We start from the raw sequence: 27,183 nt of genomic DNA, 5'->3' as shown, positions 1-27,183 counted from the left end.
GAACACATCAATAAAGGAGAAGGGAGACAGGGATAAAAGCCCAGCAGGAAGTGCTCCCCTGCCCAAGTCTGCTGAACCTTCCAGAGCTTTTCTGGCTGACTTTGTTCACCAAGGATTTAGGGTATAATTTGGGGGTGAAAGATGCCAGATAGGATCAAGACTGATAGACCTGGAGGATGTGTATCGGTTTTCTTCTGCTCTGTAATTCGAGCCCCATCAGAAGCAGAAGGCTCCAGCTGAAGCAGCCGCCGGCGGTTCATCCCTGCCGGGCCAGGAAGGCAGGCGCTGACCTTTCCTGCTCCTGAGTTTGCTCAGGATTAAGGTAACATATTTTAAGGGCTGAATCCTCCTCCCCCGGGGGGGTTCCCACACAAAGAGAATGGGGTTTGTAGCTCACAGTCCCCCTGTGACCCCCCTGATAAACAGAGATTCACCAAACTGCTGAGTTCACACTGCCCACCCAGATCCATTTTTTTAAATTAATCTCCATTTTTACAATTAATCCTTCCTGCAGATTTCTGCTTTTATGCATCTAAAAAGAGCAAACCTGGGAGCCATGTGTCAGTGGAGGGGTCTGGCAACCCTAGGGGACACAGAACCCCAGCTCTGACCCCCAAGGATGAGCCAACGTGAGCAGGGCTTTGGGAGCCGAGCCTGTGCCTCCCACCTTCATCATCTTTCCCAGGGAGATGGCTAATTACAGAGGCATCCAGAACAGGTCTGCGAATAGGGTGGAGAAACTGGATGATGTAAAAATATTTAGTTATCTAGAAAAGGGGTGGAAATTACACCTGGAAATAGTTTCAGAGAGAGTGTAATATTTTCCATCTAAATGAGGAGGGCCCTCCTGGAAGAGACAGGGCAGAGGGTTCCGCCTTGCCAACACACTTTGGTTCCCCCTAGCCCTGTGCAGATTTCCTGGGGGGCCACAGGGCCCATATGGAGTCAGCTGGGGTTTGGCACAGAAACCAGTTACCCAAAATCTTCTGGATGCTTAATTAGCCAGGGGTGATGCTGGTTCTTGTCTCACCCATCAGGTTCCTGCTTAGCTTTGGCTCCTTGGGAGCTGCTGAGGCCGGGGAGATCATTTGGGCACATGCTCTTATGCCACAGCACTGAGCACACCAAGACACTCCAGCTGGCACAGCACAGACCAGATAAATGAAACTATTCCTCATAAGTCTCTGGCTGTAGAAAATACCAAAGGTGAGCTGGAGCAGTGTTGTGGGCAAGTTTCCAAACGCAGCGAGAACTCAGGGGCATGACAAAGGAAGGGAACTGAATTTGAGGTGAGCAGGCAGAGGCAGCCCTGCTCCAACTGCTCCGGCAACTCCAACAGCCCTGGCAACTCGAACAGCTCTGACAGCCCAGATCTGCCTCACATGCTCCACAAGCAGAGAGCTGGGGGCAGCCCGGGGAGGCTGCAGGGAAGGGCCACGGTCCTTGTGCTGGAAGGACACACAGCTACGCACACCAGTCCCTCACAGCCAGCTCATCCAGAGCTCTGCACCGCTCTGCTCTCGGCATCACCGGCTTTCCCAACAGCACCAGGACCAGAGAGCAGGCCCCTGCATCCCTGCTCCCAATCCCAGGCTGTGGACATGGCTCCAAAGGCCAGAATCCCACTTCCTCCCTGTGCACACCCGCGCTGACACCACGGGGTTATGGAAAGGAGAGCTCTCTCTGAGAGAGAGGCATAAACACGACGAGGGGAGATCATCTCTTCAGAGAAAATTTTATATTGCTTACGACTTACTGTCTGGGAACATAAAACAGTTTAAGCAGCCGACCCTAAATCACAGTGACAGCTCTACCCTACCCACAACCCCCGGCTTGCCCTCCCCCAGCTCCCCCCGACCTGCCTCCCCTCCCCGTTCGCCTGGCTCCAAACGCTCGCTCCTCCCGCGTCCCCGGGCGAGCAGCACACGCGTGTGCACACACACGCACACGCAGAGACACAGCGGGCACGGAGAGAGGCCCGAGGCTGGAGGCCGGGGGGGGGATCAGCGGCGTTTCCATCACTGAGACCCGGACAAGCCACTTCCCCACGGCTGTCACCCCTCCCCGGTCCCCCCCGTTCAGTCCCGGTGCTCTTTGGGACGGCGCCCGGGCACGGGGCGGCCGCGCAGCCCTCGCACGCACAGCCCGGCACGACCTGTTCCATCCAGCGCCTCTAATCCCCTGTGACAGCCGGGGTGGGAGCGGGAAGCTAGGGGATGCAGCCGGGTGCTGTGGGATGCGGTGGGATGCTCGCGTCTCCCTTGTCAGAGCAGGACAGTGGCTGCCTCCGTCCCTGAGAACAGCAGAGCCCCCCGGGCATCGCCCATGTCCTCACCCCTCCCTGGGGGTGTTTAAGACACAGCAGCGCCCAAGGGCTCGGGGTGCAAAGCCAAGCCCCCGCAACAGGATGCGTTTGGATGCGATGCCTGGAGCTGCCACAAGAGCCAGAAGCCTGACCCTAGAGCATCCCCAGCACTGGGCTCCCTTCCTAGGGGGACATCACCCCCATTCCGGGGACCTCACCCCCTGCTCAGAGCTGCTGATCGAGGCCTGGAAAAGGCCCCTTCAGGCTCAGAGCTGTCTCGGGACGGGGATCAGCGGGTGCCGACGAGTTGGGACATGCTCACAGTTTAGCTGCTGCTTTGACCATTTTTTCCCCACTTAAAATAAATCCCAGGCTTTCCTCTTCCAAATCTGCTGAGCTGATGCTACATGGGAAATTGTGAAATATTCCATGGCTACATGTTCCTCCTTGTTCTTAATCCACTTCTAATTAATGTCACGTGTGTCACAGCCCTGAGCTGAGTGGCCGTGAAACACTATTGAGGCAACTTGACAGCAAACCGACTGGAAGAAAGTGACGGCAAAATCCACGATTAAAGAGAAATGGCTCACAACTGCAGGGCTTAAAAATAACACGAGGCAATTTCCTCCTGATTTTGGGAAAAATCGCCACTGCCAGTAGCACAGCACAGCCTCTGCCAGCACCACATCCAGCGGCACCCGGACACCCCCATGGCCCGGGCAGCCCCCACCAGGCCACACAAAGACGATACTTGATATATATAATCTTACCTTGATATATTTTGGCTTGGTCTCTGTATTTCTTAAAGCAAAGCCCTTCCATGGATGCAGCTGAAGCATCCGCCTGGGCGCCTCAAGCCCCTGTCGTGGGGACCTCCCACCTCCTTCATGCCCCAGTAGCACAAGCAAAGCCCTGCAGCTTCTCCGTGTCATTTTACGGCCAAGAGTTTAAATTTTAAGGCTCTTTTTAGAATAAGTGCGTCAGGGAAAAATATCCCCGAAGCTCTGACCAGAACTGGGGTGCAGAGCTGGAGGTCAGGGTCCTGTTGGGGAAGGCTCCACACCACAAAAACCTTCCAGCCAAAGCTGACCACTAATCAATTCATTTTCTATTTGAAGTTACTGACTCAATTAAATCAGAGATTAATTATGCTACAGTTATTAATCCACAGAAAGCTGAATAGCTGGGCTTTTTGGAGGGACAGCAAGATAATGGGGTATTTTCTGAGGATTTAGAAAGGGAGCAGTTTCCTCCAGATTCATGGACCAGCACGAAGTCAATGTGTGGAGTCTGGGCTCCTGCGCTGCCTCTCACATGGAGCCCACAGGTCCTTTCCCCCCACAGAAATTGGCTTTTTTTGGTAGAACAAGAGCATTTAGTGAAACAGGGCTTCTCTGCCAGTCCCCAGTGACAGGGGTAAATCCCTTCCCTTCTCAGCCTTCTGAGCTCTGCCCCCAGGAGCCCCAAGGGACATCCCTGCACCCCGTCCCTACACCCCAATGGGAAGGGAGAAGCCTGAGAATGAGCAGAGGGAAGGAAAATGTACAATTACCCAACTGAGCTTCTTCAAATTATTCCTGATCCCAGCCAGTATCTTTAAGACATGAAAAAAACATTATATTTCTCCCACTGAGATTCCAGGTTATTCAAATCTGATCTGAAAAGCTATTTTTGCTCATCTTTGCTCACAGCTGAAGGGAGCAGCCGAGGCCAACAGAGCAGGAGGACTCCGTATGTTTGTCCTCCATAAATTCACAGAAGCTTAAAATCTGAACCCTGGTGCCGCTTGGGCACAAGGTATTGATCAGCACCCAGTCTCAGCCAAATGTTAAACCCCCTTTAACACTTAGGCTGGGCATGGATCTGCTGTTGGGGAGTTTGGGAGAGCCCGATGTGCTGCCAATGTACTCAGTGATGGACGCTGTGAAGTGGCTCCCATGCCAGCCAGATCCTGGCCTGCCCTTGCCAAATTTCTCCAAAAGGTCCCAATAGCAGGAGAGCAGCAAAACACTGCAGGAGTTAAGGAGGAAACAAGAAAGAACAACTTTTCTTCTGGCATTGCTGGAGCTGGACCTGGCAGGCACCAAGGCTGAGCACAGCCGGGAGCTCCATCAAGGGCAGATGTGAGAATGTCCCAGCCCCAACCTAGCAGTGAAATAACTGCTGCACCCTGATTAGTCCCAATTAAACCCTAATCCCACATATTTGCAGATTATTTCAATCAATACATTGGGATCATTGCAGACAAAGCCCCTCTGAACATCCCTGAAACGGATTGGCACCCGTTTGCTGGGTAATGAACAGCTGGAAGGCTGCAACAGCAGAGAGCAGTGGGGGAAGGAGGAGAAATGCAGCTGAGCAATGAGATGCCGGAGCACACAGAGCAGGGTCATGGAAAAGGAACGTGGCCCAGGACCACAGAGCACGATCATGGAGCAGCATCATGGAGTGGGATCACACACCCGCTAGATTGCCCATGGTCAGGTGCACCAGTTCCCCTCCCTCTGCTGCTCTCCACCCCAGGGCACGGCTTTCCAGGTGCTGCTCTGAGGGGTTTTCAGGAGCTGTCTCCCAGCAGGGCTGTCCCAGTCCAGCAGAGAGCACAGCCATGGACTCCTTGGTCAGTGCAACAGGCAACAACCCAGCCTCAGGCACCATGACCCCAGCTCTGCAGGAGCTCTTCAAAGGGAGTGGGTTCCCTTCCAGCCATCAAAATCAGGGAGTTCATCTGGCACCCCCCGTGAAACCCAAGATAATCCCACCAGCAGCCGCCAGCCCCCCCTGACTCTCGGAGCAGCCCAGGCTCCCCCAGGGTCCCCACGTCCCCTCCCGGGGGCCACACTCTCTGCTGCAGACCCAGTGATGCTGAAGCTGTCACAGCGATTTCTCTGCTCATCTCAAACCTTTCTGCTCCAAACACGCATGGACAGACATTTCAGCAGATAATTGGGAAAACCAGGACCTTTCCCTTTGCAAGGAACTGTTGTTCCAGGGCTGTGTTGCTGAGGGGGGGGACAGCACCAGGCAGCCCCAGTGTGAGGCGGGGTGACAGCATTGGGCAGCCAGGGAGAGGGTCAGGGTACGTTGTGCCATGGGATATTGGAGAGGAGGAAGAGATTGTGACATGAATCAGCCCCAGGGCGCAGCTGCCCCCAGGTGTTTTGGCCCTGCCTTGGCATTTAGTTTGGGGGAGCAGCTCAGCAGCCTCCAAAGCCAAGAAAATTGGTTTGAGTTGGGCTCGGGGCTTGTGTGAACCCTCCTGGCACAGGAGATGCCTGAACAGTGTGTCCTTCCCACGGACCCTGGCCAAAGGCGTATGAGCTGCTGTCAGCTCAGATTTGCCTGGGAAACCAGAGCCTCATGTTCCAAAGGAGAGTGCTTCCCACTGCCTTTCAGGGAGATGTGAGCTGGCATAGCCCAGAGACAATGCTCTGGTAGCAGCGAGCGTGAGCTGTTCTTTGCATCCCATGACTTTTTTGAGACACTGGTGGAAAGCCCATTTGGGGAGAGCACTGGATCAGGGTGTAAGTTCCTGAAATGCTCCAGCTCAGCATTTCCTGCAATGGGAGCCCCAGAGATCACCCAGGACGAGGGGAAGCAGCAGCCCCCTGTCCATGCCCCTGCAGCCACCAGTCCCCATTTTGGGGTGGCTCAGCTCTTCCTGCTCACTCAGCACTAGACAGTGGTTCGGTTCCCGAGGACTCTCAGAGCAAACTGAGATGGCTTGGGCTCCCTGGGAAATCACAGGCAGTAATTAAATCACTCGTGACCCAGTTGGATTAGAACTGGCATCTGCAACACGAAAATGTCTTTCATCTGTGGGCACCCTGTGTCTAATCACCACCTTCACCGTGATTCCATACAGGACAACAAGGACCTGGGATCTGTCTTGCAAAATGAAACGTCTAATAAGCAATAATTTGTTTTTAAGTTGGGGGCTTCCTGGTACAGAGCTAATGAATTGTAATGACACTGATTAGCATGTTTGCCAGTGACGCTCCTCTGCAGCTTTGCTCCGCAAGATGCCAGCGATCACAGCCTGTGCGGGAAGAACAGATCCGAGGAGCCAGAGGGGAGTGGGGAGATTGAGTGGTGGCTGGGAAGCTGCCTTTGATGTAGCTGTAGATGTCAGCGTGAGACAGAGATTCCAGCCCAGAGGAACATCCCATCTTTGTCTAACTCAATTACTTCATTTAATCCACTGTCTTTAACCTCCCAAGGCTCCCCCAGTGCTGACACGCCACTGGAGACCCGTGTTAGCCATTCCTGTCTGTGGGCTGTGCCAAGCTGAGCCCAGCACCAGAGCAGGCAGCTGCCCAGGAAGGGGTGACTGCTCCCAGGACCGCAGGCAGATGCATTTTCTCAGTACCCGAAGGTGCAGGTCTGGCTGGTGAAGGGCTTCTAGAGGAGTGTGATGAGGCAGGGCAGGGCTTCCCCAGCACCCCATCACCCTGCCAGCCCTGCCTGTGCCCTCCTGCCCATGCGCTGCAGCCCAGCCAGGAGCTTGTCCTGCACTTGTCCTCACCTCACTGGGGCAAGGCAGACAGGGCTGGTCTCCTTTGGGTTTTGGGGGCACACATGTGGCACCAAGTACCCCCGGTGCTGGTACAGAGAGGGCACAGGAGTCACATCAGTCAGTTCCCAGCCGCCCAGGGTCACGCCTCAGGAGGCTGGGAAAGGCTCACAGAGACAATGCTGGAAGTGACATTTTTAACCAAAAGTGCAGGGAGAGGTCAGCTCCGGCGGGAACAGGAGGGACGGGGAGGCGCGGGGAGCAGCTGCCGCCTGCAATTTCCCCACATAAGCAGATCAGAGCCCTGCGCACACGGGAGCGACTGCGCCGTGCCCGGCAGAGGGGAGCGTGTGGGGCCGACACGGCGGGGCCCCAGGGGTGCGTGGGCTGCACACCCCGGCACTGGCACAGGTCAGGGACAGTGCAGAAGCACAAAGAGCAGACTGGCATGCTCCGAGATTCTTTGGCTCAGTAGGAAATACATCCCTGGACAGCCTCCCATCAGACCCCAACCAGATCGAGGGGAGAAGCTGGAAGCTGCAGGCTGGAATTTATGAGCCCGTTCCCCATTAAAATAGCCGGCAGTATTTCCATCTGTCAGTAATGCTGATGAAGAGTCCTGCTCCTTTGCATATCCCAGGCCTTACCCAAACAAAACCAGCACCAGTCAGGGCAGGATTTGGCACACAGATGACTATTGCCATGCTAGCAATTTATGGCTCCAGCCTGCCCAGTCTCTAGTAAGAGCAGGAACAGGGAACCGTATAATCTTTAAGGTCCCTTCCATCTCAAGGCATTCTGTGATTCTACAAAATTCCCTTGGTTTGCTGCTAATCACAAACCCTCACAGCCAAAGGCTCAGGCAGAGCAGGTCAGCCATGCTGACAGGGTGACATTTCTGGGCACATTTCCCTGCTTTTGTGCATAAAATCTGCAGCAGCCAGCTGGGCCCGGCCAGGTGAATGCTGGCAGATGGCACAGAGGGCAAGTGAGTCCTTGCCCTTGCACAAGCTCCCGCCCAGCAGCACGGCACCCGCATGTGCCAGCACTCCTGCCGTGTGCCACAGCCAACAGGTGAGGGGCCTCAGCACCAACATCTAAGCAGCATTTTGTATAAAACTCACCACAGATACAGGAAATGTGCACAGCAGGAGCCTGGAGGGACATGGTCAGGTTGGCACCTGGAAAGCAGCATCCAGTAGCCCAGCAACTGACAGCTACTCCAACCTTGGACGCTCATGTCCTTGCTGCACAAACCAACTACAGAATTCAAGAAGACACCCACAGAGACAGAGCACCAGCAACCATGCTTGCACATGGACAGACCCACGTGTGTCTGTCTCTTTGCCACTGCAGCATGGACTCTTGGGCCCCAAAACCTCCGGAGGACTGGCAATGACAGCTGGGGGAAGCCCTGCAGTTCAGGTAGACCAGCAAGTGACAGATGCCAAGGACAAAATACAGCATTTCTGCACTTTCCACGAGCCCAACGGAGCAGCTGTGCCAGAGCAAGGGCAGCCTTTGGGCAACCTTGACCTGCTGGGTGGGCTCCTACCTTGGGCTGCTGGCATCTTCCCCTTGTTTAGCTGCTTGAGGCGCTTCTGGTGGGACTTGCCGTTGTAGTGGATCTGTGCCTGTGCAGCCGAGTTGAGTTGGATATTGCAGACCTCGCAAAGCGTGAACGACTGGTGCTTCTTCTCCCGCTTCATGCGCTGCTCAGGCTGGCTGGGGGGGCAGCTGGCCTCCTCCACCAGCTGCACTGCACTCTCGGGGCTGTGGGATGGGCTCAGGGGTCGCTTCATGCCTGCAGGAGGAAGGACAGACCCACTGTGAGGACAGAGGGACAGGAACAGGTGCCGGGTGAGGCAGGAGAGCCCAACACAGGTCCCACGCCTGTGGTGTGTCTGAATCTGGGAGGGATCCCTGAGCAAGTGCAACAGCGTTTGGGCAAGATGACATGAGCAGCAGCATTCCCAGGAGGTTAGTGCTGGAGTAGAGAATAACCCACTTCTTCCAAGTTTCCAGCTCCGGACGACACTCCTCGTGTCAGGTCAAGTCTCTGTTCACTCGTGGGCAGCACTGTGGGTTGGCCCGAGGCAGAGTTAGGAGGGAACCAACTCTCCGCAGGCAAGAGATTCAGCTGGCAGGACTTGTGTGCGGTGCGGGTGTCCCACAGCCCGTCCCCACCACGGCAGGAGAACGACCGGCACTGGCACCGTTGGCAGGTGCCTGTCCTGAACATGGGGCTCTATGGGACCAACTTGCATCGGGAGCTGGAGCCCCAGACTCACACAGGGACACCACAGAGAAGAGCTGCCCATGGAGGGACTGGGGTCAACTGGGGACAGGCCTCCGGCGGCCTTTGCCTTGCAGGGACACTGTTCCTGCTGCCTGACCCTGAGCTGGGAATCGGTGGGACATCCAGAACAGCCTCGGAGGCGCGAAGGTCACCCGAGCCCTGTGATCCAGTTACCACCTTGGAGCTGGCAGCTGCGGCTTACACATACCCGCAGGCACGCTGCACCGAGACACCCCGAGGGGCCGAGGCAGGGGCCGAGGTGTCTGTGGGTGGCCAGGCAGGACCCAAGGGTGCCCTGCAGGGATGTTCCTGGCACCCTCGGCAGGGCTGCACGGGGACTGTGCGGGACTCAGCTGCCCGCACGCTCCTCGGACAGCAGGGACCAGACCGGGGGCTTTGGCTCAGGCTCAGCCCAAACCCTGCTGTGTCGTGCCGGCGTGGCCGCTCCCCCGGCACCCAGCAGGCCACGAGGGTTCGGTTCCCGGGCCACCGGGGAGTCGGGGGGGGCTCGGGGCGCTGCAGCCCCGGCCGTGGCCCCGCGGTGGCGCCACCGCTCCGCGCCGGTCCCGCGCGTGGGTCCCGCGGTGACCGGGGACGGCGGGGACCGGGGGGACACGGGGGGACAGCGGGGACACGGGGGGACTCGGGGGGACACGGGGACACGGGGGGACAGCGGGGACACGGGGGGACAGGGGGACAACAGGGAGAGGGGACAGTGGGGAACAGGGGATAGCAGGGACTGGGGACAGCAGGGACATAGGGCAGCGGGTTCCCCGTCGCAGGGCGGGGGTGCGCTGCCACTCACCCACCCACCGGGTGAGCACCCCTCTCCTCAGGGGGTCTCGGCCCCATCCTGCGCCTTCCTGCACCCCGGAGGTGGCCACGAGTGTCTCCATCAGTAGTCCTGTTTAGCCAAAAGGAGCGGGAGGTTTTCCCACGAGCTGTTAACAGAGCTGGAGGCCTTTCCCAGGATAACCATTAGCAGAGCAACCGGAAAGCAGATCTGGGAGACGATCAGCACCAGGAATGTGAGACGGGGCCTCAGGGACGCAGCGGGACACGCGGCACGCTGGTGGGGACACGCCAGCCGAGGCAGGTCGCCGGGTGCCCTTGGCATCCTCCCCCTCCCCGGGTATTTTTAATGCAATTACATCCCAGGACGCAGAGCTAAAATTGGAACATTATGTGGACAAAGTATCCCCAAAGTCTCCCTCGTCTTTAAAACGGGCACTGCTGTTGCTCTGATTAGGCAGCAGCTCCTGTACCGGCTCCCGGGGCAGCGTTTGAAGGTCTGTCCTAATTGCACACACACTTGTTGTCTCATTCACTTAATTTCTTCTGCGCCTGTTCTGCTTCTCAGGTGTCAGGGCCACAAACCGGGTGGCTTGTGGCTGGGACAGGTCACAGGACAGGTCATGGCACGTGTGCAGGCTGGCGGCGCCCTGGCTGACGGCTCCTTTGGGGCAGATTTCACCTTTTCAGCAAAGCCTTGAGGAACTTTTTTTGGGGGTGAGGGGGGTGGCTGTTACCTTTCACAGGAGGGAAACTAAGGCAAGGTGAAGGTTAAGTGACACCCCCAGGGTGATTCTGGGGCTCTGAGCCAAACCCACCTTAGTACGCAGGGTCACCACATCCCAGCTCCACCATCCATCCCACCCCAGGACCAGTGAGGTCAAGCTTTTGTCTCCTCCATGCAGGAGGATCACAAGCAGTTGCAAATTTTTGGGTAGTCTTCCCAAGGGTTCTCCTGGATGGGGGGTGATGAGCTGCCACTCACCCACCGCTGCCCAGATTTTACCTGGCTGATCAGCATCAATGACACCTCCCAGGACCCCGATGACACCCTGCCACCTGCACTTCTTGCTGCCCTTCCCCCAGAGCCAAGGGCTCTGCCAGCCCCACAGGGGATGTCCTTTTGGCTGCTGATTTTTTGAAGGAGACCCATGCTGGGACATCCTTTACTCAGCTCCTGAATGCAAAGCAAACTCCAGAAACCACAAATTCCTGCACAGGCTGCAGTCACCGGAAGTGGCTCTGTGTCCATACACTGTGCTGAAGCAGCATCCCACAGCATCCCACAGCATCCCACAGCATCCCATAGCATCCCACAGCATCCCAGAAAAGCCACTGGCTGGGCATGAGATACATCAGCGGGGCAGTGGGGTTCTGGCCAAGCTGCAAATCCTGATGAGAGAGCAGGTTTGATGCAGGTCAGGTCCTCTCCCTCATTTCCTGTGTTCTGGATAACCTGGGGACAGACCCATCAAGGCCACCCTGGGCACAGGGAGTGCTGTTATCCCAGCCTGATCAGAGGTTCCCATGCACATGCAGCCTGAACATCTGTGCAGGGATGTTCTCTCAGCGTCCTACCCCAGCACAGACCCTCATGCTCCCTCCTGCCATCAGCACCAGTTTGTGTCCCATGGGACTTTTATTTGGCCTGAACTCAACAGAGCCAACACATGGGACCAGAACCTCCCCCCAGGTCAAACTGCCTTTGCCACAGAGCTGAGGGGACCTGACAGCAGCTAACTGGGAGATCTCTCCATTCAGTGACATGGGATCAGGGAAAACACCACCTGAACAGAAAGTGCATGAGTTTGGTCAGAGAGCAAGAAATCTGAAGAAAAAAAAATCTTATTTGAGTTCACTAGACTCCATTCTACTGAATCCACCTTCCTTGCCTCCAGCTGAGTACACACAACAGTAAATAAAAGCAGCAGAAGTAAAAGAAAGTGTTGGTATGAAAGTGGCCACCAACAGTTGTCACAAAATTCCCTCAAACCCCCTGAGTAAGGACCAATTTCATGGTCCTTGTTCACATCTGTAAGGACCCTCAGGAAAGCCAGAGCTGCCACAACCCCTCACCCAAGCACAACTCAAATCACTGCATCCCATCACCTCAGGGTCTGCACCCTTAAGCAGCTCTGTGATCCTGCCACTGCCGTGCATGTTTGCACCAGGGCCCCTGGCTGTGCCTCCCTCCAGAGCCACCAGGGAGCCCCAGACCCCCTGTGGCAGCAGCCCCACCATCCTGCCTCCTTACAGACCCCTCACCACTGGCACAGGCAATTTTCAGGATAAAGCAATGCTGAAGAGGCAGCACCTGGTGCCCCAGCCTGGCACAGGAGGCTCCTACCTGGTGCTGATGAAGGGGACGCCGAGCCCTGCCCTTGGCACCGGCGAGCTGAGCTGGCTCCTGCCCTTGTGCCACGGCCGTCAGGGCACCACAGCCGCCCCTATGCCCGGAGAGTTCCAGACACTTGTCTCATATTTCAAGGAGCACTTCAAATGCGGTTCGATCGCCACTAAATCAGCCCTCATCAGCAGCCTCCGGACGAGAGCCGGCACGTCCGAGTTGGTGCCTGTGGCTCAGCAAGTTCCCAAAGAGCCCGGAGCGTCACGCGGGGCAGTGGGCGCCAGCTGGCAGGGGGTGGCACTGGAGGAGCCACCTTGAGCCAAGAGCAGGCGGATGCACCTGACAGCAGCTCTCAGTGACAGGGGAGCTGGGGGAATGGGGCAGCTTTCCACGCTGCCTCGAAGGTTGGGCCCAGAGAATTCCCTGTGCAACTTCATAAAGAGGCACCAGCTGCTGGTGGAGGGATGGGAAGGCCGCTGGCCTCGCTGCAGTGGGCACAGGGGGCTCTGCCCTGGACATGGAGGCAGCCCAGGGGACCTGCTATTGCATCAGGAGATGCTTCAATGTCCCAGCCTGAGAGCTGAGCAGATCCAGGCAGACCGCAGGTTTTGGAGGGGCCTGGGCATGCCTGCAGCACTTTCAGCATTTCATAACACTGCATCAAACCAGCTGCCCCCCCAGCCCCGGCATATGCTCCACTCCACTAATGCCAGAGCGAGGCACATTTTAGGATCAGTCCATAAACCATCCGTTGTCAGAGCAAGGATTAGTGTGAGCCGTCTCTCCCCAAGGGCTCTGGACTGCAGGCTGGCTCCTGGCACGGGCACCACGGCACACAGGGGGCTCAGACCATGCGCAACCCTCAGCTCTGAATCCCCCAAATGCCCGGCTCTTACCCTCAGATGCTCTCAGGGTTCCCCTCAGCCCCGTTCCCACATGCTGAAGGGCAGTGGGACATCTTGCAGCCTCCCGGGAGGGCAGGGAGCATCACACGGAGCACGGTGCCTCTGCGCCTGTCCTCTCCTTTGCACACCAAGATCATTAACACCGCAGGGCTGCGCGTCCCCTGAATCAGCAGATCCCAGCCCTGCTCCCGGGCAGTGAGGACAGCTGAAACCCAGCTGAAGGAGACGCCATGGAGGGAACAATGCTGCTCCTCTGCAGCGGGGCAGGGAATGTGCCCATCCACTCTAGGAAGCAAAACCTAGGCAGTGCCACCTGCTCTCAAACCAGCAGCGAAAACAGCAAAGCAAAGAGGCGGGGAGTGTGAGATTCCGTCCCAGGGTTCGGCTGTAGGTGTGAGCACAGCGCAGGGAGCAGTGGGAGAGGAAGGACTGAGGCTCCATGATTCATCGCCCCGACTGGCCGTGGGCCCCCAGCCACTCTGCTGGCCGAGGAGAACCTGACAGGATCACAGCATCCTTCAGGATTCTTGTGGTCAGCACCACAAGATTAGGGCAGAGCCACGTCTCACAGAGCCACTGTGTTCTCTTGGGAAATAAAATTCAGAGAACCAGGTGATGCACAGGGAGGGTCTGAGCCCTGGCTGCACCTCGTGCTCCCCTCGCTGTTCGCTGAAGCTGCCACAGGGAAGTTCCCAGAGAAGATGATTTTCCACAAGTGCAGGATCCAGAATGAGATCCAGGCCAGCTCCTGAGGACCTGCCACCCCCACTGCAGGCACCAACAGCTGGGTCAGCAGCGGTGCCACTGGAGGCACAACGCCACAAGCATCGGCAGAGCACCCTGGTGATGCTGGCAGTGCTGGTCCCACTCCCCACCCACGTGTTCCCCTTGACAAAGGTGAGGACACCCACCACGAGCACTTACAGTGATGAGTAGGGTTCCAGCAGGTCCCACACCAGAGCTGGGCATTGTCTTCCCTCCCAGCTCCCCTCACTCCGACGTCTGGGTCAGGAGCTTTTCACGGCAGAAATTGGCTTTTAAGTGAATTTGTGGAGAGCTGCTGGCTAACAGGAGACCTCCAGTTTAAGCTGGAGCTCTCAAAGGCTCCTCTGTTACAACGTAAATTAAATATTTGATAGTGCTAAGCAAGTGACATTTGCAGTCCGGTCACAGCAGGGGTATCAGATGGATATTTGCAACGGGATCTGTTTAAATCCATGTAGTGCTTTGGATCCGTACATCAAAACAAGCCCAGAGCTTTATTAAAATCAATGTTATCAAACACCCTGCTGGGGGAGGCTCTGGAGCCCATGTGGTGGGGCTGGGGGGCAGCTGAACCCTGCTGAGCTGCGAGGCTGCAGTATGGTGCAGCTTTGGAAGAGATTCTTCTTTAAAATTCAAGAATAGCAAGAGACTTGTCCCTACCTGCAGCTGTGGGAGGGAGATTCCCTGAAGCAGAAAAAAGGGAAAGCACTGACCCAGCCGCAGGTGGAACCTGTTTTCAATCAGATCTCATATATATGAGAGATTTCTGATACCTGACACCAGATCAGACATGATCCCATCCCAAATCCCTCAGACACATATTCCAGAAACTGCCACGAGGTTGTTCAGTCTGAAAAATGCCTGATTCCCTTCCCCAGCTCAGCAAAGCTACATGGAAACACACTTTGTCAAAGTATAACAAAACTACTTTCATCACCTACCCTAAAAAAAGGGCTTGGAAACATAAAGGCTGCAAAGGACTTTCTGCATCTGTCACAGGAGATGTGACAAAGTGACACAGACTTCAGGCTACTTGTTGACAGCGAACGCCCTTCACGGACAGATCTGGGGAAGATTTCCTTACCAGCACATGGCTCAGTCCCATCAGCTGTGGCGGGAGGGGAGGCTCCCAAGCACTGTCCCAGGACTGCTCTGGGTCTGCCCTTGGCCCAGAGCTCTGGGAAGATGGGTCCAGGGACAGCCGGACACCCCAATGACGTGGCTGAGGGGCCACCCCGCCACCAGCCCGATCTGCCCCAGTTCCGTGGCACTTGTCACAGTGCTGAAGCTCCCAAACCTCCCAGCTGTTGGGAAAAGTTAGAAAAAGCATCTCGAGCTGAAAGGGAGATGACAAGTAAAAAGAACCCCTAATTTATTGTTTTCTCAGAATTTAGAGTGGGAGGAAGGAAAATGGGACGACCCATGATTTTTTAATGCCTGCAGTTGGCAGCTCCGTATTTAATGTGACAGCATCCCTTTAAGAAAAATATGTTCATACACAAGGAAGAAAATAAATTGGCGAAGCAATTTGCTTTCAAGCTAGGCTGACAACTCCCCACTCCAACGTTTTGCTGCAGCCTTGGGTGAGCCACAGTGGCCGGCACTCCATGCTGAGCAGGGATCATCTCAGAGGTTAAGGATGCTTCACTGAGTGACAAACCCATCTGGGAGCAGTAATTTATCCCAGAGATGGTGCAAAGAAAGAGTGGAAGGAATAATTCATTGTGTGTGAGGCAACGAGGAGACGTGCTGTCATGTTACCACACTGACAACTCCCCGACACAAACAGAGATGCTTGTTACGGAGCCTGAACCCACACGATCAAAGGGGCTTCTGCTTTTGGGGTAGGAAGGGAGAAAAAAAGACAGGAAGAAAGGAAAATAAGAGCTAAATCAAAGCCTTGTTACCATTTCTCATGAAAGAAATTTGTGAGAAATGCTCTTTGCAGAGCAATTAGTCACCAGGATCTGAGGCGAGCGCCCAGCAGGACCCACTGCTGACGCCCTGGGGCTGGGGAGGAGCACCCTGGTGTTGCTGCTCAGAGCAGCCTGGGGGGAACATGATCGAGCTGGCAGTGCCAGCAGGAAGGACCTGTCTGATAGGGGACATCGCGATGGCACCAGAGCTATGGGGAAGAGAGGAGTCAGAAACCAGGGTCCAAAACCATCCCTCACTCCTGCATGCCGCTCAGTTGGGGGTCAGGGCTCCCCAGAATGATGCTGCACTCCCAGCACTTGAGGTGCCTGCTGACAGTGGCAGCTCTGAACTCAAGCCCTTAAAGCCCCGATCTTGGTGATGGTGGTGCCACACCCGAGGGTGGCACAAAATCCCTGAGACCCCCGAGGTGCTGCTGAGGGGCCCCCAAGACTGATGGGGGTGCAAGGGTCCTGTCAGAACCGTGCTGCAGGAGCACTGGCCTTCAGCCTCAGTTCACACCTTGAAACCCTGACTTGTCTGTGAACACCAGGATGCCAGCGCTGACAGGCACGGAAATGAAATGGGACAGATGATAATGAATTGCCCACGTCCCTCAGTGTCTCCTGGATGTGGAGTAATGAAGTTATACAGTGCTCACTGGCTGGAGGACAGAAGAAGAGTTTTAGAGCTCGGGTTTAATCAGTTCAGTGGCAAGCATGGCCTGGATTCGTTCCCTCTTCTCACCACGGTTTGGTGTCTCCACTCCTGTCCCAGCTCCCGGCTCCTGTCAGCCCCAGCACTCACTGCCTTGCTCCTGCAGCCCTGGGATGGAGCTGCAGGAACCCAGTCACTGCAGCGTGAGAATCCTGTGCTGTGTTGGAGGTCATCGGTGTCAGGAGAGAAGCACGTGTATCCAATTAGACTGGGAAACCTCTGCTCCCAGAAGGGCAGAGGGCAGCGAGTGCTGGCTGGCGGTGCAGGTGGCAGCTGGAGTATTTATTTGGGCAGCAGCATTAGCGTTATTTAATGAGTTCGGGTGGGTCAGCGTTCCTGTTTGAAAGGAATTCCTAAATGGACTAATGAAAAGTTGCTTGTCTCCCTGCCATGGAGACAGCCCCACTCCTGCTCCCTCCTGCGCATCGGCGCTGAGCAGCAGAGATCTCCCTGCTCCTTCTCTGTGCTCACCTGCCTCCCACACGTGCATGACATTGCCATCGCTGCCGCGCTGTCACCGCAGCGGCTGCCACGCTGTCACCGGAGGGTACCTGGCACAGCAGGGAGACAGGGCTGCGCTGGGCACGGCTCACATCGTCCGCGCCTGTGGCCAGTGAGCAGCACGGAGCCACGGCTGGGGCAGAGGCTGGTCCTTCCATAGGGTATTCCCGGGGTGAAGCCAGGGAGCTGCTGCTCCTCCAGCTGGGCGCCGGATGCAGCCCTGCGCTCAGTGCTGCCCGCCAGCGAATTCCAGGCAGTGGGAAACGAGGTGGCGAGGTGGCCCGGGCAGAGGGGCTGCTGACAAGTCGGTTTCCTGCCACACAAAGCAGGAGCCAAGGGTCCAAGCATGTCCCTGCACAGGCAGAATGCCAGGTCGCAGCCAGGATGCGAGAGGCAGCCAAGGCACGGCCCTACGAGCTGCCTCGGGGCTGCACTGGGGCCGGGATCCCAGCGGAAGCCCCGCAGTCGCCAGCCCATTGCCAGGGCTCCCGGCTCCTCGGGGCGTGCGGGGGACAGCGGCGAGAGGCTCAGCTCCGCTGGCAGCTGCCGAGAGGTGGAGGCGTTGCTGTTATGAAAACATGCGAGGGCTGTGTCTGAAAACATTGTGAGGAGCCAGCTCCATAAATAGGCCCTTTATGGCTCTTCCCCGCGCTGAGACAGGCTCTTTCACACACCCTTGGCTCCGGCACGGCGGGTTACGCGGCTAAAACAGCCCTGTGTCGGGTGGGGGAGACTGGGGAGCACCGGCAGACGGGACACGGACACTGCGGCACCACCCCTGAGCAGGGGCCGCTCCCACCGCACCAGCACCCGTGAACAGCAGCCCGTGCCCCCCGGCAGGAGCTGCGATGCCCGTGGGAGGACAGAGACCAGGATGGTGACCCGTGCTGTCACGGGACACGGGCAGCAGCTGCTCGCCTGCCACCACCTCCGCGGGCAGCACGCCCCGGCGCCGCAGCACACGGCCGCGATTAATCAATGGTTTCATCAGGGAGTTGTCATTAATTGAGCAGCTCCTGTGGCTATGGAGCCAAGTGGTCTGTCCAGTGTCAGAAGACGCGCATGCAGCAGCAGCTCTTCACTGCTTTCGGCCACATCCATTTAACGCGATGACAGTTCAGTTTGTGCCCCCTCAGCAAACGTCCCCCGGTGTGGGAGCACTGGTGACTAAAGCAGCGGGTGAACCATTAGTGACTCAGCGCATAATTTTGCTCATTTTGTGCCTTTTTTTAGCGCGGGGCGGACAGAGCTCACACAGCAAACTCTAGCCAGGCACCGCCACCGCTCCCTCACAGCATCCCAGCTCCGGGCACCCACCTGGGGTTGGGGACCTTCTGCAGGCAACCATCTGTTTGATGTGGTTCTGCCCTGGAAAACAGGGAGAAGAAGCTGGAAAACACTGCCAAGGATTTTGCCTTGTTCTTCATTCTCCCTTTCATTGTTTTCTTTCTGACCTGGGAAAAGGCAAGGGGAGCGCTGCAGCCGCGGGGAGCTGGACAGCCCCGGCAGCCCCGGCTGCGCAGCTCGCACCGCGCTGGCGCTGACCCGGCAGCTGCCTTTATCGAGAGCGAAGCACTGACCTCTTGTCTTGGCGGTAACTGATGTCTGCAAACACCAGGTGCCGGCTTGAATTAAGAAGCTCTTTGAGCTGGAATTGTGCTGAACACCCAGCGCTGGGGTGAACGCTGCCAGAGGAACCTCTGTCCGGACCACCTGCATCAACCCAAGGACCCAATGGCTGCATCCCGCAGGCTGGAGACAGTGACAGGGACGTGTCAGTAATTTCCTCTCATTCTTACAGACAGGGCAGCCCCAGCACGGCAGCCGTACAAGTGCAGAAACCCGACATGTGAGAGTAGGACCAGCTCTGGGTGACTCCGTGTCCGGCAGGGCTGACCTGGCTGTCGGCGTGTCCGCACCTCCAGGTGATCCGTGTAGGAGCAGGGAATGAGGTCAATGTCCTCGGTACCGCCACTGCACCTGCACGGATCCCCCTCCATCCAGGGGGATGAGCTGAGCCACTCAGGTTCCCCCGTGCCACCTCTCTTGAGCATAGATCTGTGCAGTCACACAGCCAGTGTGACCAACGCAACCAGTGCCAGCCGCCAGCCACTCCCATCTCCCATGGGCAGCTGCTGCTGCTGCTGGCAAATGGTCACCCAGTGTCACCAAACTCTCTCATGGGGTCAGAGTGACACAGCCCCAAAGCAGTTTCAGGGATGGCAGCCCCAGCCACCGGGGGGGGACAGCGAATTGTCACCTCCCGAAAGCAGCTTTGTCTTTGCTTTAATGATTTCCCAGCTGCTTCCCCATTTCAGCCGATAATGGGACTTCACTCTCTATCTGGGTCTGAGAGGCGCTTGTCTTGTTCAGGCTGGAGAAAATCAATTCCCCTCTCACTCAAGTCTTTGCAAGACAGATGAACTGAAGATCGTGCCTGCCTGAGCAAAATATTTATTCAGTCTGGGAACAGATTTACTTTTGAACCTTCTATAAATACAGCTGAGGGCCCCCATTTAATCCCTTACCAGAAGACCTAATTTTATTTGTTTTATGTTTTAAAGAATCCTCCCTTTTCCAACGCCTTGTCAGCACTGACATTTTGGCACTCAGCTTGGCAGTGGGCATAGCCAGCGGTGCTGGACAGCCACTGCCTGGTGCCACTGCAGGATGGGGCTCAGTGGTGAGAGGGTGAGACCCCTGCACTGCTGGGTCTGGGTTCTACAGGGTTTCCTGCCCTCTGTTACTGATTTACACCCATCAAAGCTCTGCTGGAGCCAGGGCAGGCAGGGAGAGGCCAAATCCTCCACAGAGGCGTCTTTGTGACCCTGCCTGCCCTGCCCACATGAGGATCCCTGTGCTGGGGGCAGAGTCTCCATCTCAGCAGCATCCCCATCTCATGCACGACCCTCTACGGCCCCTCAAGACTTGTGACCACCTTCCTGCAGACCCATCACCACATCTGCATGAGCCCCCTGGGACCAGCCACGCTTCACTCCATCCACAGCCAAAACAGGCTTCATGTGCCATGTGCTAATTAGGATTTGAAGGGGCAGCTGTTTATCCATGATACAGCAGGCACTTCACCACCAACCAGTGCCTCTCCCCATCACCCTCCCCATGGGGTGACACACCTAGTAGGGACCCTGCCTGGGACCGCAGCATCACACCAGCCTGACCCTCCACTGGTCCTGCATCCTGCCCTGCCTGCATTATCTGTCACTCCACAGCCAGTGGTCCCTCAGCTGGGGCTGCAGAGGGGTTGGGGTTCCTGCCACTGGCAGGAGAAGGAAAAGCTCCTTGGCCAGCCAGGGGTGGGTGGGCAGTGGGGAGCTGCTCCCAGAGCGCTCAGGAGGATCCTGTCACCTGCCAGCATCTCACTGTCACACACCACCGTGTTCTTGCCAGAGGGTTTGCCCAAGTCCTTAGGAGGAGAAATGTTCCCAAGGACAAACTGAAAAGCTTTCCCAGCACCAAGAAGATGCCAAAAGCCAGCAGGTGCTGGAGCTGATTTTCTGCCGCTGGAACCCACCTTGGCACTTCCCTGGGCCGGAGCCCCATGGCCGTGGGAGCAGCACTGGCACTGCAGCAGTGCCGGCAGCAGGCCAGCACTGGAGGGGCAGGTGGCTGCCAGGTGTCTGTAAATCCCTTTGGGGACATCCAAGCTGCATCACTGTGGCACCTGCATTGGTCATTGGTCCACTCATCTGCTGCCTAAGTCAGCATCAGTCAGCACTCATCCTGCCCCGAGATTCTGATGCTGCTGTGTGCCTTCCAGTGATGATGGAGCACACAAGTCATCACCTCCCTCCACATCTGGCCAGGAAGGTGAGATTCTGGCACAGATGCGAATGCTAGGGTGCTGGTACCAGGTCCCTCCCCGAGCTCTGCAGCAGCTCCTGGCCAGGAGTGAGCTCCTGCACAGACCCAGGATGGGCAGACAGACCCCAGCCTGGACAAGGGAATTACTATGTTCCCATTTGGCGTATCCCCAGGCCTTGGAAGGCTCGTCCAAAGGCACAGCATGCTCTACACCACAACTGGCTCACTTATTTGACACACTTATCAAATTGTTATTACACCTGTTGGCTAATTACCTCCTCTGGACACCAGAGGGGACATAAATTTGACATTGACCTGTGCAAACCTGCAGCCCTACAGATGTCAGCTGGGTCTGGGGGGCTCAGTGGGGCTTGGGAGAAGTGGGGGACTGGGAATGTGTCTCTGTGGAAGTGTCCCTCCCTGCCCCACCAGCCCACTGCTGCTGTCCCATGCCCCAACAAGATGGGGAGTGGGGAGCCCAGGAGTCATGGTGAACCCCCTGCACCACATGCCTGGGGTGCCAGCAGTGCCCTTCCTGCACCCTCTGCCTTCCTGAGCACAGATTAATCTGGGAGAGCTTTAATCCGCTAAAGCGCTTTCATAACAGCCCTCAAAAATAAGCCTGGAGAGTTCCTAATACTTCTTGAAATTTTGGAGTTGGGATATTTATAGGCTCTGGCCTTGCATGAGACAAAGCACACCCAGCACTGGGCGGGAGGGCTCTGAGGTGGAGGAACCTGCTCCGGGGGGGAGACCCACTGCCTGACATCAGCTCTCGCTCCCCAGCCTGGCCAGCAGCCGCTCTGGGCCACTCCCAGTCTCCTGCTGGCACCGTAACAAGCTTCCCTTGTTTGGGATTTTTATGTTTTTTTTTCCTACAAGCATTTCAGGCTCCTCAGAAGAGCCTCCAGCCCAGCGCACAGACCGGCTCTGTGCCTTCAGCCCTTCAAACGAGTGCAGAGCAGCAGCGCTTCCGACCAAGACAAACAGCAGTGACACCGCATCCCCTGGGCACGTGGCCGAGGAGGGCGAGGGCAGCAAATCACACACAGTAACAGAGAAAGTTCAGAAAAAAATCAACACCCCCCAAAAATGTGCCAGAAAGTACCCACATCCACAAAACCCGTGAGGCTAGGGTCCTGCTCTGCTGGTTTCCAGTCACCATCTCTGCCCCATTGGTCCTGGTCCTGGCAGGGTCCAGCGAGCCTCTGGACATCCAGGGCAGCATCACTGTGGCACCTGCAAGGGCCAAGTCATTGGTCCCACATCTCTCCTCCAACGGATAAAGGGAAAAATATCCCCAAAAAAAGCTCTTAGCCCTTTACCATGTGGTTTTACAAAGATGTGACCTGCTGTCCCCAGGGCAGTGGCTGCAGAGTTCTCCCAGTTCCAAGGTAGCAGAGCTCTCAGAGAACTGGGGGCTGATAGGAAGGTGAGAACCCCCTCTGATCTTACACAGGCAAAACCCACCCCACATTCAACAGTTCCTTCATCCCGCTGATGCAGAGCAAGGGCCAGTGGCCAGATATCAGAAGCAGAAATACTCAAACAGGAGACAGAGTAGCATCAGCCTGATTCCTGCCAGAGAGGCCCCAGCTCATCCCCTGACCGGTGGGCACAAGGCAGAGGAGTGGGCAAAGCTGGCACAGAGCTGCCAGGATCAAACCTGTTGGCCAGAGGAACCCAGCACCTCACCACAGGAAGCATCAGGGGTGCCCAGTCCCCTCAGCACCCTGAGCCCGGCCGCTGCTGCCTGACCAAGGTCCAGCAGCTGGGGCAGCTCCTGACTCTAGGCAGACACAGGCACAGATCAGGGCTTCACCTCAAAATGTTTCCTTTGCAATTTCCCAGTGATCTTTCTTATCAACTAATTAAAACATTTCCATAATTAGGCCAGAGAAAATCACGACTCAGGAACGTTCCCATTTCAAAGCAGTGCAGATCTGTTTCGTATCAAGGGCTCAGAGCCCTCGCCAGAGCCAGGATCCCCCAGGTTCTCCCATGACTGGGACTCAGCCTGGGCCCACCCCTGCAGGGCCCCACAGCCCCAAGCCCACCACCAGCTCCTCTCCTTGGCACCCTGCCGGGAATTCATCTTGGGGAAAAGGCTGTTTACATTGCAGGGGGAAAAGGTAGGTTTTATAAAAAAACAACCATAAAGAGCCCTCTGACAGTGAGGGATTCTCCGTGCCATCAGCCCCTGTGAAGTCAGGAGTGCTTGGGGAAGCACCCACCCTGCCCCACAGCCATGCAGAGCAAAGTCCCCCCCCAGCCCACAGCCGGGGTGCCTGTGTCAGCCCTGCCACCACAGCCAGGCTGGGCACACCAGCATCCTGATGCCTCTGAAACACCAACACCTGCATCCGGGGGAGCACCAGGGAAGCTCCCACGGGACCTGGGGCATCCTGTGCCTGCAGAGTGGTTCATGGCTCCTTAAATCTGCAGGTTCCCTTTGATGACTGGCAAGTAAATTGTTGTATTTCTAACAGAAATGGAGCAGTTGTTACAGTGCAGCTGCAGCCTGGATTTCCTTGAGAGCACAGACATAATTCCTGACAGGGGCTTTCTGACACAGAAATTATGGCGCTATTTTGGAGGCAATCTCAGCGCATCATACTAAGAAATACCCTTTGTACATCACAATATCGTTGCTAAATTGACAAATAGACCCTCATGGGCCTCATTATTCTGCTCTGGATGTACATTTTTGCATTTTTATCATCCCTAGAAATTATTAAAGGGCTGCAGAACTGAGGGCTCTGGCTTTGGAAAACTCAAACTCCAGTCCCGATTGAGCTGAGAAACAGGAGAAGCAGTTGGATGGGCTGCAGGGCTCGGAAAGGGAATCTTTGCCCCTATGATGTGTGAGTCTGGCACGTTTTGGGGACTGTCCTGTGCTTCCATGGCAGGTTTGCTTTTAGCCCTGGAAATTCACCAGTGTAAAGCAATGGGACTGACATATCCAGTACTGGATTGGGAACATCCGTGCAAAGGTCCTTGTTCAGTCAATAGCAGACTTGTGTTGTGCACTTGTAGAAATGCATTGATCTCCCCAGAAAGATTAGATAAAAGCCAAACAGGAGGAAGGTCTCCAGAAATACAACAAATAAGAGCCCAAAGACCAAGGTTTCTTTACCAGCCACCAGCCTATGTCTGAGGATGCTGGGGCAATGCTCGAGGAGGATTTTTGGGTTGGAACAGCTGTGGATGGCCACAGCATTGCTCCAGGCTGTGCACATTCCTGCCAGTCCCTGGGGATGAACAGCAGGAGGGTGCAGGCAGAATGACCTGGGGCAACTCTGCCCTGTCCATGTCCCCATCGGCACATTGAGAGAAGCCTTGTCCCAGGACAGCTGGGAATGCCAGGCAGAACACCAGCCCCCATAAACAGTGCAGAGAACATCAGCCAGGCAGGTGGGGAGGGATGGGATGGGATGGGATGGGATGGGATGGGATGGGATGGGATGGGGTGGGGTGGGATGGGATGGGATGGGATGGGATGGGATGGGATGGGATGGGATGGGGTGGGGTGGGGTGGGATGGGATGGGATGGGATGGGATGGGGTGGGATGGGATGGGGTGGGGTGGGGTGGGATGGGACGGGGTGGGGTGGGGTGGGATGGGATGGGATGGGATGGGATGGGATGGGATGGGATGGGATGGGATGGGGTGGGATGGGATGGGATGGGATGGGGTGGGATGGGATGGGGTGGGGTGGGATGGCTGCTCCAAGCCCACCGGCAGTGCACGCTCCAGCACGATGGCACCTCCTCACATGAGCAGCCAGGCACCCAACCCTCACTTACCAAGACCAGGACATGCAGCCCTCCACAGTCCAGCACTGGGGTCCAAGCCCTGAGGGCAGTGAGCCACCAGCCCTAAAAAATATTTCTTACTCTTGGGACTATGAAACCAACCTCCCAATTTCTCTATACAGAGGCTGCTGCTCTGTCAGAGTCGAACAGCGCTCGGGCAGCGAGAGCAGCCGCTCTGGAGCCCCGGCCAAGCACGATGCGATGTGAGCTCAGGGATGCTGGTGTACAAGACTCACAGCGGGAAGTCACAGCCTGGCATGACGTCACAGCCCTGCTAACGCAGAGCCTGGCTCTGTGCATTCACAGACGGAGCCACATCCAGGGTCACACCAGCCTTTTTTTTCCAATGCACATGGCAGATTATAGAACAAGCACGAAATCCACAGCACACGGTATCATCACTCCTCCCTGAACTCTGCATATGGCAAGAGAGTTTCTGGTCGGCGGAATCACACTGGCAGCTACCGAGGGACCGACACAACTCCTCCACCCCCACAGAGCCATTCCAGCCAAGTGACAAACATCATTCAGCAAAGCCGCTGGGCTGGATGCTCCATCGGAAAACACCTGCAGTCACTTAAAAGAAAAAAGTCAGTGGTGGTGGATTTGGATGGCGTTGGCTCAAGAAACTCCCAGCCAGGCTGGCAGACGGGACAGAGCCTCATTTATCCGCGGGCTGTCACACACAGCGGCACTGCCCATTGATGCTATTTTCAGGCACCGCGCCCCACATGCAGACACAGCAGCTCACGCAAACGTCTCCGCTCCCCACTCAGACACCCCAGGTAACAAGGAGGTGAAGCCGATGTGTACACAGTGCTGAGCAGGGCAGGGCCAGCTCCTGCCTCACATTTTCACCCAAAATTGCTCCCTGTGGGGCAGAGGGGCTGCCATACTTCATGGGACCCACAGACACATCCAGCCCTCGAAGGGGCAGCTCCAGCAGCAAGGTTCTAGTGAGATGGTGCTGATTCCTCCACACTGGTTAATCAACCTGGAAGCCCCTTAGAGCCTCCAGGAATGCAATGCCAGGCTCTAGACCCTTCACCTTCACACAGAATCATCTCCTCTATTTAAGCAGCACTTTCAAATTTTGCACTGAAAACAAATCGCAGCGACTTGTGCCAAGATGTTGTTTTCCCACACGCCCATCCAGCAGGATCGGCGCTCACCGCCCTGCCACGGCCCTGCCAAGGGCAGGCACAGGCACGTCCCTGTGCCGGGATCCGTGGGGTTCGCTCTGGGGCAGAGCAAGCCCCAGCCCTGCCCACCCCGATGCAAACTCCTTAAAAGCTTCCACCGTAACTCACTGCTGCTCCAAGTTAACAGCAAAGTCTATCGGTAATGGCCAGGGGAGAGCGGTCAATCTGCTGAGTGGGGATCCTGCTTCAGCCTCCACATTCCTGGACCCAGGGACCCCTCTGCTCCCACCCGGAGACACAGCCAAGAGAAAGCGCTTTTGTACAGCTCAGTGAAGGTCTTTTTCCGTAAGAGCCAAGTGTCCCCATGGAGGCGGCCAGAGCCTCGGCTCCATTCCCAACACAGCTCTCCATGTCCCGATCCGAGCACGGACGCACGCAGCTCCAGGCACCCTGCGAACAAGCCAGGGAACACGCAGGGTGTGCTGTGCACGCCGAGCACCACAGTCGGGCCCAGAGGGTCCCAGGGACCACTCCACCACCCCCTGCCCCGGCCGGGCCGCACACCCCGACACCTGGGCCAACGCCGCCCGCACCCAGGTGCTGCCGCAGTCCCCAGTCCAGCACACACACCCGTGAGGCTCCCACGCCGTGCACCCCACAGCGCGGGCACCCCGGCGGGGACGAGCCGGGGTTATCGGCACCCAGCGGGTCCCGCTCGGCGTGGGAACCTCAGCCCCGCGCCGGAAAGGGGCTGCGCCGGGGCCTCGGTAAAGTTCCGCTCAAGAAGTTTCCCTCCTGCCCTGACCCCTCCGGGTGGTCAGTGGGGCCGGGGTCCCGCCACCCCCGCCGCCCCTGCCCCGCTGCCCGGCGCCGCCGGGATGGAGCGCGGGGAGCGCCGCGCGCCCCGGCCGAACACCCGGCCCCGCTGCCGGTGCCCGGGGCCCCTCCAGCGCATCCCCCCCTCCCACAACTTTCCTACGCCTGAAACTCCCGGTGCCCACAGCCCAGCCCCGGGGCCGCCGGTGCCGGGAACCCGGCCGCCCCCGCCCGCCCTACCTGCCCAGCCGCCCGGCTCCGCCGCCGTCTGCAGCATCCTCCCGCCGGCTTCTCGCTCCCGGCCGTGCGAGCGCGCTCTCGGAGGAGGAGGAGAAGGAGGAGAAGGAGGAAGAGGAGGAGGAGGAGGAGGAGGAGGAGGAGGAGGAGGAGGAGGAGGAGGAAGGAGGGGATGAAGGCAGCGCGCGCGCCGCCGCGGTCCAACCCCCCCTCGGCGCCGCGCGCCCGCACGGAGTGGGAGGGGGAACCCCGGCGGCGCATCCCGGTGCTGCATCCCGCAGCTGCATCCCGCA

At 57.2% G+C, this 27,183-nt stretch overlaps 1 protein-coding gene across 1 annotated transcript in view; it reads right to left on the bottom strand.

Moving 5' to 3' along the window:
* The window catches only part of ZNF385C (zinc finger protein 385C), a gene marked incomplete at its 3' end in the record, with an annotated part of 56,471 nt that extends 29,526 nt beyond the window's left edge, over positions 1 to 26,945 (bottom strand). Inside the window, exons 1-2 of the mRNA XM_082297393.1 lie at positions 26,894 to 26,945; positions 8,374 to 8,622 (exon numbers count right to left, since the gene is read on the bottom strand). Coding sequence (XP_082153519.1) covers positions 8,374 to 8,622; positions 26,894 to 26,930 — 286 coding nt within the window. The 5' untranslated portion in view covers positions 26,931 to 26,945. The remainder of the gene's footprint in view (positions 1 to 8,373; positions 8,623 to 26,893) is intronic.
* Between the last annotated feature and the right edge of the window lie 238 nt (positions 26,946 to 27,183).

This window comes from Coloeus monedula (assembly GCF_965178545.1).
Source record: "Coloeus monedula genome assembly, chromosome: 26".
Taxonomy (NCBI): Eukaryota; Metazoa; Chordata; class Aves; order Passeriformes; family Corvidae; genus Coloeus; species Coloeus monedula.
The sequence above is the reverse complement of the archived record's forward strand: the minus strand, read 5'-3'. Positions and strand labels throughout refer to the sequence as shown.